Source organism: Cygnus atratus, chromosome Z (assembly GCF_013377495.2).
Source record: "Cygnus atratus isolate AKBS03 ecotype Queensland, Australia chromosome Z, CAtr_DNAZoo_HiC_assembly, whole genome shotgun sequence".
NCBI lineage: Eukaryota > Metazoa > Chordata > Aves > Anseriformes > Anatidae > Cygnus > Cygnus atratus.
This window is the reverse complement of record NC_066396.1, coordinates 74,443,624-74,464,836: the sequence shown is the minus strand read 5'-3', so window position 1 is coordinate 74,464,836 and position 21,213 is coordinate 74,443,624. Positions and strand designations below refer to the sequence as shown.

General features: G+C 41.8%; 1 protein-coding gene across 1 annotated transcript in view; it reads left to right on the top strand.

Annotated features, from left to right (window-relative positions):
* Positions 1-21,213, top strand: part of LOC118257006 (A-kinase anchor protein 2-like) — a 257,483-nt gene that overhangs the window by 139,136 nt on the left and 97,134 nt on the right. The window contains 1 exon segment of the mRNA XM_035564528.2: positions 10,373-10,455. Coding sequence (XP_035420421.2) covers positions 10,373-10,455 — 83 coding nt within the window.

Sequence of the window (21,213 nt, the reverse complement as noted above, 5' to 3'; positions counted from 1 at the left end):
TTGTGAAGAGAATTTCATGGCCTGAATAAGGGGAGAAGCAACCATGAACTTAATTTAAACTCAAACTGAACTCACAAATTGAGAGCTGCTGAAGATCAGGTCATTTGGTTGTCATATAAAGAAAAACAAACAACAACAAAAAAAAACTCTCATCTTTTCATTATGTCTCCACAATTTCACATTCTAGGCAGGACTTGACCTAAAAGCACAGTGATTCTTTCAAACAAAGGCTTTCTAATACTTGCTGAATTTGGAAATATAAGAAAAATCACAACAAGTTCAGCTTGCTACATTTCAACCCTAGTTTTACAGACAGGAAAGGATTGAATGTGCAGCCTGACATTTGGGGTCTTAGTCTTAAACCTTTTGAAATTTCCTGGTCTTTGGTTGTGTTCAGAGCTGGAATCTCTGTACAGAACAAGCTGCCTCTTTAAAATGTTACAGTTTAAAATCTTATAAAAGTAAGTAATAACTCTGGCACAGAAGCAGTAAGTATTTGAGTTACATGTAATATGAAAGTTAATTCAAGCTCTGATGTAACTTTATGCTCTTTTCATGCTCTGTTCCACTGGCATTATGGGCTTATTGTCAAGATGAAAGCTGTGAAAAATGTTTATCGATAGTCTGGCACAGGCTCTGCATTGCTTTTTCTCAACAGGATAGCTAATTCTCTTGGGAGGACATTTAACTCTATCAAAACTCCTCACTGCTTGTGCTTCTTTCTCAAAGGGGGAATGGAGGGAACAAAGGAAATAGGTCAGGTGGAGTGAGGTGGATGTACAGTACAAGAGCTACGTCTTTAAGGGAGGTTAGTTCTGTTTACCTGAGCCTCAGCACTCCTCCAGCTGGATCCAGGGCTCAGGCTCTGAAATGGGAATGAGAGATCCTTGGCCTGTGTCCATTTCAGAAGTACAGAGTAAAAATACCTTTTTTTTTTTTTCTCCAGTCATGTTTATTGCTACTAAAGTTTGGTGGGGCTGCCAGGCAGAATCCAGGTTTCAGGATGCTTTCTTTACATGAAATCCTGAAGTGTGGGACAGCCTGGAAAACTACATCCAGTTAGACCATCTCTGTGCAGGTACTCATGCAGGTACTCAAAAAGTACTCATGAAACACAACTTGTCTCATAATGCTCTAAGTATTGGTTGGAAGGTGATTGATGTGGCATCACTCAACAATGAATGCTGACTGTGATCTTTCCTTAAATATTAAGCATTTAGGTGTAAAATATAACTCAATATCATGATACCAGTGTCATATTTTATTTTATTTTGCTTTCAAAGCACTTTATCTTTTCCTCTATTAGAGAGTCAAGAAATTCCTTATTGAACTCTTTCAAGCATATTGCTTGGATAAGAAACATCAAAGGGGTTTTGACCTGCAAATTATGCCTCTTTTGAATTTTGTGGCTGGAAAATGAAACATTTCACTACCTATTTTAATTTTGGGGAGGTGATATTTGAGTAGCTGAGGAGGATATACCATATCTGGATATTATGTTTGCTTGGTGATTTGCTTTTTTGGGAAAACAAATAGTACTTTGAAAGCAAACGCTATAATTTTTCCTAATTATATGTCATTTTCTAAAATTTCCAAACATCCGCAGTGACCAGAGCCTGATGCATCTTCTCTAATTGAGCCATAACTTACTCTATAAGTACTCCCTCTGAAACGACTGAAACGGATTACCATGCAGAACAACTAAGTTTAGGTGAAGACAGGTGTCTTTGTCCTTAAACATCTGCATCTTATTTCTGATATCCTTTTGTTAAAAATCAGATTGTGTTAGCCTTGCATAAAGCAGTGGTTTTAACTTTACTATAAAGGTACAAACCCCGTTCAGCATTCTGGATCTCTGCTCACAGACAATAAGAGATCTGTCCTCAGTCTCAGGTTAGCCAAATATCTAGCCTGGAAGGATCAACTCTGCTTCCACTCTGCTGGATTGCATGTCTTCCCAGCACTGACATGGCTCATGCCATGATGACAGCAGTCCACCTGCACCTCTCATCTCCCATGCATGTGTCTATGGAAGAGCAAGATAGGAATCCGCTGTTGCAGAATTTGCATGATTCTCACTAGCATATATATAGCATAAATACAGGGTTGAGAAGTGTTCCTTCATACCTTACACATCACTTTTTACCAAAACAGAAGACGACAATAACAAGGCATTAATTAATCCATCTGCTCTCCAGCAAAACTGGCGGTTTTAACTTTGCAATGAAGGGTTCATACAAAGTTGTCTAACAGAAAAGTTGCACGTTTCTTCAAAGCAACTGACAGTAGAATCTTAACTCAAAAGTTTGAAAAACTGGAGGTCAAATATTAGGACAATCCAGATAGTTTGGGCTAGGTCTACCTCACTGCAGTTTGACCCTTAATTGCTATCAAGTCAGGCAGATGAGCCCACCCTCGGTTTTCTCAGGGGTCTGGCTATTGCCTTGTGAACATCTGAAGTACTCCTTCAACGGTTTTTGCTGCAAACCACCTTGTTTTATTTCTTTAACTCCAATGTTATCTGCAAAAAATCTTGCACCATGGCTTTTTTAGCAGAGTGGAAGGAAGCTTTTCAGAACAAGCTATATCCGATTATTCCTAAATCCACTAGGATGTATGTCAGAAATTTGTTCAGTCAGTGTGTGTGTAGTCCAATCATTTCTAATACACCTTCAGTGAACCTGCCACTTTTGTCAAACTTTCAAATGCAAACCAGATCCAGAATGTCACACGGAAGGAGATCATGAGGTGTGAGAGGAATATTGACAGTGGTAAGTTCTCTTATATGCACTCTATTACCTGTGGCCAAATGTCAGCAGAGTATGACTGTCCCTCCTCCTCCAAAGTAATGCAACCTGACACATGTAAGGATTTACACTGTTGAGCCACACAGGTTGCTTTGCAAAAAGAGGACAAGAAAAGCATAATTGGAGGAGTCATCTAAAGATACAGTTTATTTTAAAAAGGGGATCACTTTCCTCCCACCCCCACCAGCTGCACTACAAATGCATTGCCACTTTTTCCAGGGGTATTTTCTATTGCAAGGAAATGTCTCATCTGCTCCTAGAAGTCATTAGAGAGGGAAATATGTTTGACTGGATACAACCCCCTTTTGACAGTAGTGGAAGCATCCATGGCATTTTCTGGATATGCATGTAGCACACCTGATTGTTGGTATGTGTGGCTCCAGGTATCAAAGGTGCTGTGAAGATATGCCTCATCACTTCAGCATGGGCAGCCAGATTAGAGCAACAGAGACAGCTGATAAATTGGCACACTTTGCAGCTAAACACATTGAACACAGATCTTGTATTTCTCTCTGTTGGCTCTGTTGAGAGGGTTAGAAGCTCATCTTTGTGATATTTGCACATGTGCATTTCTCAGAGGCAAGAAAACCCTTAGGCAGAAGCAGTGAAACGAGCACTACGAGCAATTTGTCTCCCTCACTGCACTACAGACCTGCACTTCCAGCACTGTTTGTGTAACTGATGGCTTTTCTTTCTCCCAGTAGCTTAGCATGGTTATCAGTAGCAGATTAGCTTTCCAATTCATTTGCTCTTGCTGCCTACATTGCATCAATAGTGCTAGAAGTTCTCTTGGATCCAGTTTCTCTCTGCAATTGAGCTTAAGATGTCATGATTAAAAAGAATTTGCATGAGTCACTTGTGCTTCCCTTTATAGCATTCATGGAGCTCCCTGCTATTTTTGAACCCTTGTGCAAGGCAATGAATTCATTGTTTTGCTGCACAGCCTCCACATGCACCAAAGCTAGGAGGATATCTGCTCTCTTAATGATAGGACATCACCCTTTTTACCTGGCATTCCCAAATGAGAGAATGTACTCCAAGGCAAATTATTATGAGTAGGAGAAACCAAATTACCAGTCTTTTCCTTCTTTCTGCCTCCCAATTCATGTCAGAGTTCTAGCATATTTCCTGCAGTCTTTTTTTCTTCTAAAAGCTTCAGTGTTTCTCTCTCAATTTCATCATAAGCTGTTCACCATGAACAAGAATGCTGAGATTGGGAGCAATTTTCTAAACAACACTGCAATCTTATTCTCCTAGAATAGCTTTAACCCTAGGTCTGGTCTATACTTAAGGTTTCATTGAAAAAAAAAAATGTAGATTATGGCTGTGAGGGCTTTATGCTTGCTTTGTAGAAGAAATGGTGAACTCTCTAGTACACTGGCAGCTCTTTTATCTGACTACCTCTAACTGTTGGAAGAGTTTTGCCCACAGTAAAGAAAACTGTAATAAATACATGCACAATATAAACACACATTAGTTCAGTCAGTTCATGTTAGCAATGGGTTTGTTACTGTTGGTCATAAGAAATGATGTTGGTACACAGAAATTCCTGGTTAAAACAAATAAGGAACAAAGTTTGCGTAAGGTGTTGCATGATCTCATAGCAAATGGCTTAAACTATAGCTGTCATGACTTCCCATACAACTGATGAATGCTTAGCCACTCTGGAATATTGCTAGCCTGGGCTAGTTCAAACCATTCCTGAAAGACTGGAAGGGATCTGATACATCCTACTGGTGGAGATCTTGGCTACTCCACCTGCAACTACCAACACAAACCTGTTTTGGGGATTCCCAAAATGGCACCATAATACACCTGCAACTAAAGCATGCATATAAGCTTTGGCTGCTGAGTCTCTGATATCCATTCTTTGTAAAGATGCAGCACAGTGCTCCTGGTGTGGTCATGACCCAGCCAGCACCCTCTGAGGAATGACACCAGGCAAGGCTACTTTCTAATGGTACATAAAGAGGTGTGACTTCCCTCACATTAACCTTAGCAGGGAGGTTTTTGCCATATTTGTTTATTTGTATGTAAGTCCAAAATACATCAGACAACAAAAGCTGGGGGTGAGAGGAGAGAAAAAGAAAAAAAAAAAAAGGAAAAAAAAAAAAGCATCCTCTGGAAGAAAAATAGGCAGATCAGCAAAAGAAATTATGCCATTAGCTCTACAATCTGTGTATCCATCCCAGCGAATAATGCCACTATCAGATGCAGAAAAACAGATTAAATGAGCTAGTGATCTTAAGACAATTGCTACCAGAGACACAGTCACATCACGAGGGAAATGGCACCAACAGCAATCTCCATAATAATTCTGCTAAGAGTGAAGATTCTATGGAAGCCAAGACTAAAATATTTTCTTAACACTTAGAGATGAGCCTTCAAGGGCATATTTTCTTTACTATGTTTCCTTTCCCTAAAGAGTAAGAAAGCTTACTTACTACTGTTTCAAAATATAGCAAGGATGAGATTCCTAAACTTAGCATATGTTAAAGAAAACTAACTGCAAAAGACAGATAAATGAGCAGTTTTCTTTTCCACTTGAATTATATCTTAGCCTTCATGTTCACGAGAGACCTCTCCCATTCTGGAACTCTGTGAAGCCATCAAGATATTTTGTGGTTCAATAAATAAACATCAGCACTCCTGCTGAAAGATCTTTTTCCCTAGATGGTCTCTGAGATTTTTTCTTTCCCTCTCCATTTTTTTTCTCAATGACCTTTTGTTATTCACTGGAATAGCTGGTGACAAACTCTACTTTGTAGTTTAACATGGCATCTGTCTGCTGGCTTAGATGGACATTGCCAAGATAGCAACATGAGGACATAATTTAGTTTTAGTTTTTAATGACAAGTTGAATCTAACTGAAAGACAGACAGAGAAACAACAGGAATCCCTGTGGTTTGAGTAAAGTGAAAACAGTTGTTCTAATGAATCCCACCCCTCACCTCTTCAAGACCAAATGGGCCAGTTTAGTGGTGATCTGGGATTTATGTGGTTGGAGCTGGCCTGTTTCCTTCCAGTCTGGCAAGGGCAGTGCACAATCTGGTGAGCAGCAGACTGCAGTAGAGCTGAGATGGCAGTACGCTCCAGGAGGTGAAGTCCAAACCAGGAGCAGTAAATATCCTTTTTGTGCATGTGTGCAACTTTCCTTGGCACTGAAAGACACTGAACATGCTCCCACAAATAATCTGGCTCTGCTCCCACAAATAACCTGAAGAGAATAATACATCTTAGACAGCTGCAGCTGTTTTGCAAGTGAACATTTGACTACGCACTAACCTTTCATAGCAGGTATAAATGAATATAATGTATGAAATGAAGGAGGCTTGATTTAGTATGATTCAGTCACTGCAGGTGTTTTCCTGGTGAATACTCGTAAGTGCTTTATCTACCTTTTCCTTTGAGGAGACAAATCCTCTTCTTAAATAAGTTCCCTGATTAGCTGCTCTTACGCTACAACCTATCCCTTCATAACTTGCATCAACTGCTGGTTGGTTTATTTTGCAGGAAGATGTAGGATGCCAGGCTGCGGATGGATACAGCCTGCCCCTGAGTTAGCAGTTGTATGGGACAGAGCTGGAGGTTGCCTCCTACCAGCTTAAAGACACAGAAGTGGAGTCTATGCCCTGAAAGCATAGCACAGAGCTCTCAGGTGCTGAAACAAACAGCAAAATTAAAAACTTCAATCTGTGGTTTCTGTTTTTGTTTTTGTTGGTTGGGTTTAGTATTTTTTATTTTTATTTATTTGTTTATTTATTTACATTTGTCAATTCATAAATATTTTCTAAGGAGGTTGTGTGCCCTTGTAGCAATTTCACATGCTTTAGTAGTTGAATTGCATTTTAAGGTTTCTTTTCTTTCTTCAGACCCTAATGGAGTAGAGCAGAAACCCAAAGACATTGACAGACTGAGGCAGAATTAAGCAAGCCCTCTTGAGTTGAGTGTACTGCCCCAGGACTCAGCTAACCAAGGGAGAGTCCTTTCTCCACGGTCTCAGGGCTGGCCATGAAGAACTGTAATTCAAAAAAAAAAAAAAACAACTGCTACAGTCTCCATTTGCTTCTTAGGAGCAATGGGTACACAGTGGTTTTCCAGATCTCTTAGAAATACTTCTGTTTTTCATCTACATTCTTCACTCCCACGGCCAACCCCATCACCAGGGAATGGGCATCTGTCTCTTACACTCAAACATCATCTTCCTGTCTTGACAATATCTGCTGCTTCCTTTCCTGGCTTATGCGGGTTAGCTGATGGCCCAGCCCAAATTCTTTCTCAGTAGCTGCCCCTTGATTTCTCTACCAGGTTGGCATGGGTATGTCTCTTAAGGAAAAGAACTGTTAGCTCAGCTTCATTCCTGTCCTATTGTACAGTCCTCTTCATTGTTAAATTCCTGTCCTCCATCAAACCCTATTCACAGCTGAAATCAACAGCAAATAAAAGGAAACAAATAACTCAGCAGAGCGTTACACAGAACTGGAGCTAGTGTGCACAGAGATAGATGAAAAGCCATTGAGCCCCAAATAGTGCTGATGGGGCTGCCCTGCAGCTGTTCTGGTTGAGTTACTCCATCTTTGCTGTGCAGACGAAGAGAGATGTAAAACTTTAGCTCTGCTAATGGCAGCATGAACAACTACTGTGTGCAGCCATTACAACATGTCAAAGGATGCTTAGGATTTTTCTTTAATCAAGGGATGATTAACAAATTGCTCTGTTCTTCATGCAAACTGAGACACAGGTCCTCACTGTGGCCTATCACCAAATACAGGCAGTAGATGTGAAGTCTACTGAGGCTTATAGTATTTGGAAGTTTGTGAGATTTGTGGGAAATCTATCATTTTCTTACGTGTGTTAGTTTCTAGACCTTGGACTTTCATTACTCTTTTTTTTTTCTTGTTACATACATGTATTACTGACGTAATGCTCTCATTTTAATCTTTCATGTGTTGCCATATCAATGGATCATATCAGTGGAAAATTAAGTCCATTACAGCACCTACCAAGGGTTATGCAGAACATTGGTTATGGCACAGGTGTGAAATTAGACAGTACACATACCCATTTAGCACGCAGATCACCAGACTGTCCTTTATTTTGTGTGCATAGGCTGCATCTACATTAGCATTTTGGCTGAGAACAACAGCAAGCTTTTCAGTGAATTCTTCCCTCTTCCTCAAACATACTTATGACTGGTTCAAAAGGGAAGTGATTCACACAGGGTGATGATAGTGTTGAGTCACAGGAGAGAGTGCTTTTAGAGGAAATTGAATCAGAAACTCTTCTCCAGGGACACATGAAATACTACTCTCCAAACTCTAGTGGAAACACAAATATTCGAATCAAGCATTAGTCCTTCAGGAATTGTGGTAACACTCAGTCCAGGGAATCAGACTAAATCTGGTATGACATTAAATCAGGGAATCAGACTAAATCTCAGAAATATTTGCTGTATATGTATCAAGACTGCAGCACCCACTGCCCCCATACTCTGATCCATACACCTACTGCACAGCTACTTGCTAATGCAAACATAGCAATAACGACATTTAGGATATTTGCAATAATGCATAAGGACAAAATGCTGAAGGTTCAGTATTTCCAAATATGCTTCAGAAAAGGACATACAGGGGACTAATAGTAAGAGATTCTTTTGTGAGGTGTTAAAAAAGGGCACACAACTCTGTTTACATCTCTGCTTGTATAGCAGGAGTATACAGCTATCAGTAGAGAATCAGAGTCATGCTAAAATGCTCTATGGACATATAGGAAGGAGGATCCTTTTGGCCTGAGATTAGCCCAGCCTGCACAGCATGAACAAGGCTATCAAAGTGAGCTGGAAATGAATAAATAAACAGTTAGCAGGGAAAAAAAGACAAAAAAAAAGACAAAAAAAAGACAAAAAAAAAAAGAAAAAAAAGAGTAGATACCTTTCTTGCAGTACCACTTCCAAAGCAGCAGTGCTCCAGGGGCATCACAGCAGAGATGAATGCTAAAGAGGGATGAATCCTGAGATGAAGTGGATTGAACCGCTGGCTTTGTGGAGTTCTCCAGAATGCTGAGATCAAAACAAGAAAAAAACAAAACAACTCCCAGTCTCATTATTATGCACTTTCACACATTTAAATTTAGTCTTCAAACCCAGCTAGAGGCTACCTGTTGGCTCTGTGAGCCACACAGACACCACAGCTCAGCATGTGGGAAGGGAAGGGTTCAGGTCCAAAGAACCTCTGCTGAAATAATTTAAAGGCACCTACAGTATTTTGGTACATAAGTTGCACTGACATTTTTGATGACCTTCCCCCAGAGGAAAAGATGTCTCTCTGTGGCTGCCAAAAACAGAGAAGCCCATGAAAGAAAGAAAGGAAGACCAGGTGTGTGGTCAGTGTGTTTGTGTAACCACAGGTCATATAACAACTATATCTCAGGCTAGCAGTGTCAGTGTGTGCTGCTGATCGCTGGAGCAACAGATAAGCAAAGGGCATCACTGATGCAAAGATTATTTTGCATAAGTAATCACGACACAACTGAGGAGCATACAAAACCACCAGTGGTTTTTAGAGAGACGCTGAAGATTACAGTGTGAAGTAGCAGCAGAGGGCAGGAATATCTGTGTGTTAACCAAGGACTGCAGAGCCATTTGAAACTGTGTTATTACTTGGGAAGTATTTCAAATTTAGAAAGTGCATACAGTGCTGTGGTAGCACAAGGCACATTGTTCGCATATGCTCAGCGTGAAGGTGTTCATTCAACAGTGCTACCAGGGATGATGTATAAATCCTTATACACCCTTACTCTGTACAGAGGAGAATCTGTAGCCCCTGTAATTTTATTTCACAATTTAGTGAACATCAAGCTATTTAACCTGACTTTAATCACCATGTCTTATTGTAGTTACTGACATTGTTGTGGAAAATCCAAAAGCAATTAAGCAGCAGTCTGTGGCTACCTTTACTTTACCAAGCTTGTCCCTGGAGGTGAAATCAGCAGATACATTGATACATTCCTAACTTCCTCTTCAGGCCTTAAGCTTGATGTAGAAATAAAATTGCAGAGGTTCCTCTTCCAGATGGCACTCATAGGCTGCCCACACCATGGCCTGCAAGCTGTGCCTGCAACCTCATCTGATTAGTGGTGGCTAATGCCTGGTTGCCAATCTAATGGTGTTCACTAATTAGATGATCTTAGTTAAGCTCCTAGATACTCTTAATTTTCCTTTCTTTAGGATACACAGAAAGGCTGGAAAATCCTCTGTCTTCTCCACAGCATGGGATGGGATGGGATGGGATGGGATGGGATGGGATGGGATGGGATGGGATGAGCACAGGCACATCTGGAGCATGTCTACAGAGGTGAGTGCAGAGCAACCAATCTGGTGTCCATCAGAGCTCCCTGGGAGTGTGAGGGCAAGACCTGGCAGGCAGAGCTGTCTTACCACCCACCCCCTCAGGGAGCAGGGAGCAGGCTGGTAACAGAGCACTGCTGGTAGAAATGGTCACAAAACAAAGCAGACTCTCAGATGTGCACATTGTCCCATGGGAAATAAAATGTCTTTGGTTTCGTAGGTGCAAGAGGAATGGACATGCCGCCGAGTGACCCACAGGGACTGTGCTCCTGTGAAAGCCCTGAAGTTGAGGAAAGGGCAGGGGTAAGTCGCCTCTCACTACATCTTTGTGGGAAGCACAGGGATCTGTGCTGTGCTCAGAGAAAACATTCATGACATCTGGCACTTGGTGGCATGGGTCACATCTTCCAGTGAAGGAGATTGTCATGGTGGGGGCACTTCACAGAGCAGATCCCATCACTGTAAACTGCATTCCCTTTGCTGCTGCTGGGTCTTTTCCATAGCATCTGAAAGCCTGGTGTCCTGGAAACCTGCATACAAGCAACTCGTCAGCATGGGGAGGGCAAACGTCTGAGAAATGCACACACAGAGAGGCTGTCCTTACCTAGAAGCCTACTGTGGTCGGGTGACACATGGAAACAAGTGGTTTTAGTGGGAAAGGTGTGATGCAGCTGTTTCTTTTTTCTTTGTTATTCTCAGCATGATTGCATTCAGCTCTTGTGTTTTTAAAGCAGCAGATGAATTTCTAAGAAAAATATTGGGAGTAGAAAGGGAGTGAATGGGCAGTGTGAATTCCTACAGGGCCAAGATGTACATCATCAGGGCTGCTGGCACAGCTGAGCATGAAGCACGTGCAGCTAAAGACAAAAACAACTAAAAACTGTTCATCAATTTGTTATCATAAACTGGATTTTTATGTTAGGAATCAAACTTGGATATACATAGTCCACATTAATGCCTACATTTACTTTAACCTTTTACATTTCTTTAAATTAAATTAAAGTCATAATCAGGAATACCATAGGCTATTAAACTCAATAAATCTTCTTAACAATTTAGAATAGACTATAGAGCACAGAATTTCTTTCTCTTGGCTGTCAAATACAACTAGCAAATTTAAGTTTAACTCTATACAGAGCAGCAAACCAGTATGTCATGACGGGTGCCAGTCCGTGAGAATCCACCTTTCTTTAGGCAAATAACTTACCACACAAGCAATAAAAGTAAGGTTCAAACTGATAATTCAAAGCAGTCAAAATGAAACTTGCATGTTTTATTAAATCAGATATGTAAATCATTCCTACTGCTGTTGGAGCGTGGACTTGCATGGGCGTTCCCAGATATGTTGCACTGGTGACTACTAGTGCTTTGCTCAGTGCAATATTGCTTCACAGCAGCTTGAGCATGGCAAGCAGAAGCTGTACAATGTGCTGGGAAATCTCTGAGCTAGGCTTGAGTCAGCCCCTAATGTTCTCTGGCTGAAGCTAAGGTCATATTTAAGTAAAAGGAGGAAAAAAATTTCAATGACTTTGGAATGCAATTTGTTTTAATAACAAAGTACTTCCAGTGCTGGGGAGTATATAACAACATCTGACTTTGCATTGATTTCTTCTTAGTTTTAGAAAAGAGGTTGCAATTTTTAATAAAGCCCCCCCGCTGCAGGAGGAGGCTTACTGGCAGAAGTTTTCAGGAGGGAGGCTGACTCAGTGTTACTAGTGATGCAGCGTGAGCAGAATCTGGTAAATGCTAGCACGAGAAAGTCAATAAAGACCATGAGAGTATCCTCGCCAGCATGGAAGAAAATGAATTTGGTCATAGCACAAGCTGAAGCACTGAAACTTTCATCAATGACTTGATAACAATTCGTGGAAGGGAAAAGCTTGATTTTTGAGGCAAAGACTATGTAGAGCATATGGATAGAAACTTCTCTTCCAAGCCTGAAATTGCTGAGAGAGAAAATCCCCAGACAATTATCCTTCCTATTGTTAGACAGTCAAACAGGCAGTGATATTTTCATGTAAGAAAAGTATCAATTTTAGATTAACCCTGAAAAGAATCTAAGCAGATCTAGTCGCAATATTTTTTTATGATACTAAAAGAAAGTAGATTCTCAGTTAATAGAAATCAGCAAACAAAAATCAGTACTTCTTTGTTACTTTCAACTGTCTGCTTACTCCACATGGAGATCCAGGCCATCACAAAGTTCACTTCAACTTCTACAGGCTACTAACAAGCAACCTAGCTCCTGACTGCACTCTTGACTGCAAGGTTCAAGTCAATGGTAACAGCATAGGTTTCGATAAAGCATAGAAAACTCTTGTAGATAGTAGATATCTTGTAGATAATGATGTTCATCACCAGTGAGGGCATGATATGGGTCTCAAAGAGGATAAACAATAAACAGATGTTACACTTGATGCTAGTCATGATGCCAAGTAATACTCTTTATTATAAGAAAGGAAAAATATGCTCCTTCCAAAGAGGCACTGCTCGTAGTGTGCTCAGAACCAGCCAAAATGGGCCTGTCATTGAAAAATGCAATGCTTATGAATGATCTTGGGGTTTCCAATGTTTCTTCATTTTTTTTCCTTTAAATAGCAAAATGCTGCTTCTTCATGGTTGTGTCTAAAACACATCCTTGTTGTGCTTCCAGCTCTTTTGGAGTTGAGAATACCATGTACTGTATTATTGAGCCTTTCCTGTAGCACTTAATCAAAAAAAAAAAAAAAGTGTACATGTGTAGGAGTAGCATAAACTGCAGCTGTTTTTCTTTATTTTTCCACCATCATTACTGCTGAATGGTAACAAGGAAGATGACACGTATACACCGTTTGGATTCTCTGCAACACTGTCGTACAGGAGTTTGGGAGGTTGTCTTGGTGAACAACTCCTAATTTCAACAAAACTTTTATGACTATTAAACAGGGTTAGGTGTATGTTGAAAGAATTTGTCATGCAGTAAAATGGATTCTGCTCTTTTGCTGGAGTGTTTTATCAGAGATAGAGAACCTCAATTTGCTCTTTCATTAGTTTTATGAAAGATTTTATCACCAAAGAACCTAAGTGAGTCTAGAAAACTCTGGAAAGATTAATTAATTTTGCTGGGCAACTGCTTAAAAACAAAACAAATCAAAACAAAAAAGTCCAAACATATCAAGGGTACAACTCCTTCCCCTCATCCTCCCTTTAATCCCCCTGCCATAGAAGCACTGTGGCCTCAGATTTTGCAGATAACTGAAAATGGCAGAGGCTTTGATATTTTTGGCACTTGAGAGCAGTTTAATAGGGGCCTGTGAGGTGTTCTTTCTGCATGGTATATCTGTCTGAAGCTTGTGAAACCGAAGAACAAAACCACTCAGTCATCTTTGCAAACCTGCATGGTCCTATATCCCCCACTCCAAGACCCCAGGCAGTTAAGGATGTATCTTGCTGCCATGCCAAGCACAGGGGTGTGCTGCTGAAATTCAGAGGTGTTCATATCGTAAAAATCCAAGGGACAGGCCAGTTTGAAGGAATATAATCATCCTTCTTCTGTGGGCAAAGGTTTCCCTGGTTGGCTCCTGCCAGCCCTGGTTGTCACAGGCCAGGTTCCTGCCTGGACTTCAGGCTGGGTAACGGAGAGGAGGATCCCTCTGAGTTACTGAGCTGTGTGTACAAGCACATGGCTATGAGTTCACTTGCAATTATGGCCTTTGCTAATTGCTCTTGACTACATCTTCATATCATGACCAAGGCAGACAGCACTGGTCAGGGAAGCCAAGGGACTGTCACTCATTCCAAGAGATCTCAGCCATTGCATTTGACCTCTGGCATTGTAATTTTATGCATGCGGCTCTGCCTGGAAGCTGTCAGAGGCAGGTAACAAGACCGTCACGCTGTGGCAGCTGTGTGAAACGTGCCCACTGAGCTTCATTCCCAATGACAAATAAGATTGCCTGCTCAAGCAGTATTTGAGTCAGACAACAAAATGCACAGCAGTTTCATAGTGCAGAGCAAGACTTCCACACAGAACATCATGTATTTTTAGTTAGCAGGCCCATAATCAGCTCGTCTTATACATCTCATTGCAGTTTCATTTTGCATGATTTCACTTCTGATGACTGGAAAATGACATGAAGCTGTGACCCCAGCTTACTGCAGGGACAGTAAGTCCTTCAGCCCAGTCATGGGTTTAGTCACTGGGATTCTTCCCTTGGTAGTTCAAGGGCAGATCTTTATCAAACTAGGATACTTTGATTTGAGGTTTGGGGCAGAAATCTTTGAACATTATCCAATTCTCTGTGACTTTCTAAGGATCTACAGGTGGGCTTGGTTTTCCCACCTGATGATTTCCAGTGGTGTCACCCAACCAGAGGAGCAAGCATCCAGCCTCTGATATGAGTAGGGCTACAAAAACTTTTGGAGAAGGCAGCTGAACTGCTGAAGACTTGAACATTAACATGCAAAACTCATGAGATTAAAAAATGTAATGAATTCACAGAAGTGCCCATTAAGGAAGTAGCATCATAACAGTGGAAACATTAGGAGTATGGCAAGAAATCCTTGCGGCTCTTCTACATGATAGGGATTTCAGTCCACAGAGGCTGGTAGGGTTGCCCGTGTGGGAGTAAAAGCAGAGGCAGAAGGATTTCTCTTCTCCATAATTATCAGGACACACCTGTGACAACAGTGCAGGAGAAGATGGCATGACTAAATGTGCCTTTCTGCACTAATTAATGTTTAGAACTGGCGTAAGCATCGTGTTGGCTTTGCCTGGTTATTAAGTGTATGGGGATTAAGAATGTTGACTTTTTTCTGAGGCCGTTACTTGTGTACTGAAAAAGCCAGAAGCATTTCAAATAAGAGCAAGTAAAATTTAAATGGTATTATTTTTAATAGTTACAGAAATTGTTTTTGTGTAATATTATTAGTCAACTTCTGACTCCCTTCTTTCTTTGCTTGTACCAATGTTTTGTGTAATGTCCCTTTCTGCTCATCATACTTTCTGGCACAAGATCACTTCAGTTCCTCAGTTCTTCCACAATCCACCTGTCACTCCTGCTCATCACAAGGGTCTGTTTTGCTATGACTGCAACCTCCTATAACCCAGACTCCTCTCTGATTTCTACTTTTTACATAAATCCATTCAGTGTTTTTAAAAAAACAGCCTGTTTTGTCTGCTGCTTTTACTGTCTGTCTCTCAAAAGCCTCTGATCAGCTTCCCCTTGTATTTTGTCTCCGCTGCAAATCCCAGCTCCCTACCTGCCTTAGTTTCTGCTAGTTTTTTTTTCCAGTTTGCTGCCACTTTTTACTTCAATCTAGCCTCTTGTGTCTGCCACTGTTGCTTATCTCCCCTTTCGGACTTTTTCCTGGGGTGACTCTGGCCCAGTTTTCCCTACGGGGCAAATGTCTCTACTTGTCAACGCTCATTGTTGCTTACATTTTGATAACATCTGCTGGTCAGATAAGAAATCATTATGTTGAATGAGATAAACCTGCTAAAGGAAAGTCTGTCTCTAGTCCAGGTCTCAGTAAACACTTTGAGTCCGTATAAGAACTGTGGCATTAAAAACTGACAGTTCTCTCTACCCCTCTGCAGTTTTGGTGATTAATGGCAACAAACTATTTCTGCGTTATCTCTGTTTGCACAACTGGAATTTATGGCTGCATTTATAACTCAGCCCTTGCAAATACTGAGAAGTTGAAGACTCAGTGAAATACACTGTGTTTGGGTGTTTATGCAGAGATATTTAAACATTTCTGCACTGTATATTTTGTGAATGGGCTACACAAATAATTTTACTGCTCCACAGAGTTTTTACTAACTCCACAGAACTGGCTTTTAACTATAGAGTCTAATGTATTTAAGCTGCTGCGGGACAACACGGCTTTATTCTCTGTAGACAACTTTATTCTTTGTCTTGTCATTTTTATTGTTCTAGTGGTAGTGAATAAAACCCTGCATCTGTTCCTCAGAAAGGACTTAATCCAAAGCTCGCTGAATGCAGTGGAAGAGACTCCACTGGGCTTCAGATCAAGATCTTTAGCTCACAAACAAATGCCCTTTGTTAGGATATGCTATTCAAGTACAGTACAGAAAAGTTACAAAGATTCCCTATTTCTAAAATAATAATTGCTCTTTAAATCTTTTTTGCTAATCCTGTTTAGCTGGAGGAACAATAAGCAACAGTACATAGCCATTGAAATACTGTGGTTTGTGATTAAATTGCCCCAGCAGTTGATATAATGTTGAGCATGTTTTGCTGGGGTAAGAAGCAGTGTCATATTTATATGGCTCTTCCTGTGCATGCAGTAATTCAGAAAATCCATAGAGACACACTACTTACCCCTGAGGATGTTCAGGCTCAACCAGGCAAGCTGGACAAGTGCAGACATCCTTCAGGACTGCCTTGTGTTGGTGTTATTGACGAAGCAGGCTTGAAAGAGGGATTTGTAGAATAACGAGGGATACCACTGAATGGGATTTTTTCTGCACTGTGGAAAAGGAGCAGAATGAAAGGGTTTCTTCCCCCACAGTAGGGAAAAGAAACAGGGGCTATTGTGGAAAAGGGCACAAAAGGACTAAGACAAGGCGGGAGTAATCAAAGCAGAGACATTAGCTGGGGAAACGCTGTGAAGGACTCCAAGTGGAGCTATACAGCCCCGGATTTGCAATGACTGCGTTTTCAACAAGCAGGAGGGACAGCCATAAGTCAGTTATGCAGCGGCATCCCCAGCAGCTGCAACAAAGCCCTTTCTTCCTTACGACATCGCAGGTAGTGGGTATTTCTGTGGATCTCTTGTGACAGGGAGCTAGCGGTCCCCATGGGTTGGAGCAGACGTGATGACAGGGAAATTTAGCTGCCTCCACAACTGCAGAACAGAGCCACCTTTCACGTGGGTGTGGACTATGCAGGCTCTTACTACTGGGTATTACTCCTGTGACAGCACTGCTCTCAGTAAAAGCACTACCCTGTGTGGTGAGTGCTGGCAGGACTACTACACATGCAGTTTGTAAGCCTGCGATGACTAAAGCAGTTTGAGGAGCCAATACTACAACATTACCCACTCCAGGAGTTGCACTGAAGTCAATGAGATTACTCACGTAGCTAGCTGCCGATAGAGATCTTGCCAAGCTGTTTCACCACACAATAAATGTGAGCAAATGAGCCTGTTAGTCAGCTGAATAACTTCAGAAAATAATTTTTAAGTTCATATTACGTTAGTGCTTCGACTCCCCAACCACCGCTGAGGTCCCGTTATGTGCTGAAAACACCCAGCAGCAGGCAGTCCCTGTCCCAAAATTCATCCACCCATATGGGCAAATAGGGGACAGTGACCTGCCTCAGTCACACCCCAGGGCACCAGTGATGCCAGGAACAAAAAAGGGATCTCCAGTCAGTTCCCTGCCTCCGTAACACTCAGCATTTCATCCCCATGCTGAATATAAACCATTTGTGAATGTGACCTCCAGATTTCCCACAGTTCCTCTGCTAAATGGCGGGTGGATCTCTGCATTCATTAGTTTTATAAATGCACGGAGAATACACACAAGTTCCATTTTCATCTCACACACACTACCGTACGTCGGTGCATTCCCTCCTCCAGCTCATCTGCATCTTATTCTGCAGTCAGGGAAATAACAAGAACCACAGGGAAAGGGAAAAGAATCGAGTCTCACAAATTCTGACTGCCAGCCTCAGATGCTTAAAAAGCTTCATCCCAAGCAAAATTCATTTTTCATATTCAGTGAGATTCAGCGTGCAGGCTACCAGATCAGGCATCACCTCTCAGGACTGCATTTCATTTATGTGTGTTACAAAAGCGCCCGGCACATTCAGCATCATTACCAGAGTACTTTCTCTTCCTTTATTCTGCACTCTGCTCAGCTTGTTTAGGAGTTCACAGAGAACAAGAACAAGCTGTAAAACAGCAGCACAAAGTGAATTTTTTCCTTATAAGAAGAGGCATCCCCTTTGAATTATTCTCCATTTGAGGGCTCATTGCGTAACAATAAAAACCCTGTCTCACTGACACTGGACACTGATACCCTGATAAAGTCCCAAACCAAGGCCTGAATAGCTTCTCAGCCTCCCGAGCAAAGCAGGAAGGGCAGATATGGATACGGCTTCTGTCTCTTCTCCCCATTTCTCTCTCCTTTCTTCTAATCCCAGTCCCCGTTTTAGTCATTTTTTCCTAGGTATTCAAAACAGCCTTGAGATGCAGCTGGCTGGCTGTTGTAGGAGGAACGGGGTAAACCAGAGGGTGACACGTCCCTTTCCAGTTCATGGGGCCTGAGAGGCAAGGAGCTATCATTTGAGCATCAAAAATAACATTGGGTTAACATGGCTGCTCTTTATACCTTTTCTATTTACAGAGTTTTCAGGACAATACCAGCTAATCTTGCCATTCATTATTTTGGAAAAGGTATTTTAACTACTTAATAAAATTTAGGGAAGGCTGCACTCTAGCAAAGGTTAATTCCTTCTCTTCCCCCTACCTGAAACTGCCCATAATGCTGTAAAATGGAACTGCAGAGCATTAACAAAATACATATTTAAAACAAAACCTTAAGACATTATTTTCTTCTGCTGCTGTAACTGCTAAAAATGCAAATTAGAAGCAATAGGCAAAACTCATTATAATATACACAGTGAAATAGCATTTGACTTCCTCTGCGGTATATTAATCATGTGCTGCCTAATTAATACTATGTAAATGCATCCTTGACATAAGAGAAAAAAAAAATAACCAAAATTTGAACTGCTTCAGTGTCATTAGCAATAATGCTTTATGCAATGGAACAAACTATGTTCTGCAGTTCAGCCCAGTCCTGTTTGAGGACAGTAAACAGGAGAGGAGCAGAAAATGATTGTTAGAACAAAAGGGCACGGAGGTGGGAACCCAGGAAGAAGAGCTCTAAAGCTCACCCCTTTGCAGAGTAACATCTCTGTCTGCTCTAAATGTCACAGATTTTTGTTTATACTGCCAGTCTCCAAAACCTGAGACTTTCAGAAAGCATGAGACCAGACTACTCTTATTTTAATTATGCTCCTGAGGCCTGAAGGTGACCCTTCGTCTTGGTTCTGAAGTCTTCTGCAACTAAAAAAAAAAAATATAACTTCAACAAATATGTGTTTTCCCCACCTCTCCCTCACAGTAACTGGCCTATTCTGTTTCCAGCAGTTGAAGTTTCTGAACACCCAACAAGCGCGGTCAGACCTGTGCAACACATGTGCAAAGCAGCTGCCACCCCAGTGCTCCCTTTCCTCCCTTTCCATGGTGCCATTTGGATTGCCCACCTATGTGTATAAATACAGACTCCTGGCCCTCTGTGGCAGGGTGTGCAAGGATCCACAGAGCTTTGCTGTGGTTCTGGCACGTGCCCTGCACAGCTGCACCATGTCCGGGATGGAAATGGGTAGGAGTCCCATCCTTGGACAGGTAACTGAATTGCAGACATTCCCAGGAGCATTCCTGGGTGGTGCAGCTGAAACAGCCCTGCTCAGGGCCCATCTCCCTTCCTCCTCCCACCAGTGTGCACTAGTGGTAGGTAAAAACCATGCACGAAAGAAGGGACCCAGAGACCTTACAGCGAAGTATGAAAGAGAGAAAGCAGATGGCTGCAGGTCTGTAGAATGGCAAACAGTTCCTTGGGTCAAAGACCTTGGTGGGGTTTCGTCTGTGCCAAAATTTGTCTGCTTTCAGACACGTACATTTGCTAAGAGGGTCATGGCTACATGTAGTTAATTAGTAAGATAGCCTCTTGCTTACATTAATAACATCAGCTTACAGGTCTGCAGTGTTGCATATATATGGAAATGCATCTATTTCCTTATACCAATAGCTTTTGTTATAAGCCTTCTTCACTGTCACAGCATTCAGGTATCACACGTGCCTGTGTGTGCGCATCCATGTCCTTGAGTTCTCACCCAAGGATGCTGTACTGGATTACCAACAGTGGCATGTAACCTCCCTGTTAAAACATCAGCACCTGAAGAGTGGAGGGTGGCAAGTGTGACACTAAACTTCAGTAAAGGCTCCAGAGAACTAGGTTTGCAAACCTTGTGCTGTGCTGTGCAAATAGAGATGCTAATTGGGTTATATCTAAAGGACACCTGGATTAATACAATCTATCTGAGAAGAGTCAACAGTGCTCCCGTAATAGTCCTGTCTTAAACAAACCTCTTGGAGGTCTCTGAAAGGGTCAACAAAAATGTGGATAAGGGTGATTTAATTTCCATATCAGACTGGATTTCTAAAAGGCTGTTAACAAAGGCTTTTAAGGAGACTAAGCAGCGATAGCAACACGAGGGAAAGCCCTGGTATCGCTCAGTAATTGGTTAGAAGATAAAATGCAAAGTAAGGGAATAAGTGACCAGTTCTTACAATGAAGGGAGGTGCTGGGTGGCAGGGGGGTCTGCAAGGGTCAGTGCTGGGACGTGAGCTCCTCAGCATACTTGTATCTTACCTGGGAAGGGAGTGATAGCTGAGTTTACCGGTGGTACTAATTTACCTATGTTAGTAACAAGGAGAGAGACTGTGGAAGACACAAGGACACTGTAAGGTTGGCTGGGCAATAAAGGAAATTCAGCGTAGGTAAATGTGAAATGAGACAAGGGGAGAAAACAATTGTGATCCACATGCAAAATGGTGGGATCTGAGCTGGCCATGGCAGGAGCAAAATCTCCGGGTTATGACAGTTTCACAGAGACATCAGCTCTGTGCTCAGAGGTTCCTTGAAAAACATTAGCTATTTAGAGAAAAACATCACTGTGACACTGTATCTTAAATACTGCACGTTTCTTCATCTCAAAAAGGATCTGTTAGGACAGGGAGGTGTTCAAGAGGGCATCAAGGATGGTGAAGGGTACAGAATGGTGTACAGACACAGACCCACGTAAGACACCCCAACTCCTCTGCCAGGAGAAGCAATGACGGGGGGGTAATAAAAATAAAAATTAAAAAAAAAAAAAAAAGTCAGGAAAACGTCCCTAAAGCCCGGTCTGAAGCATCCCACGTCCCCGGGGCCCCGCGGCGCCCGTAACCGGAGAGCTCCGCGTAACCCGAGCACGGAGGGAC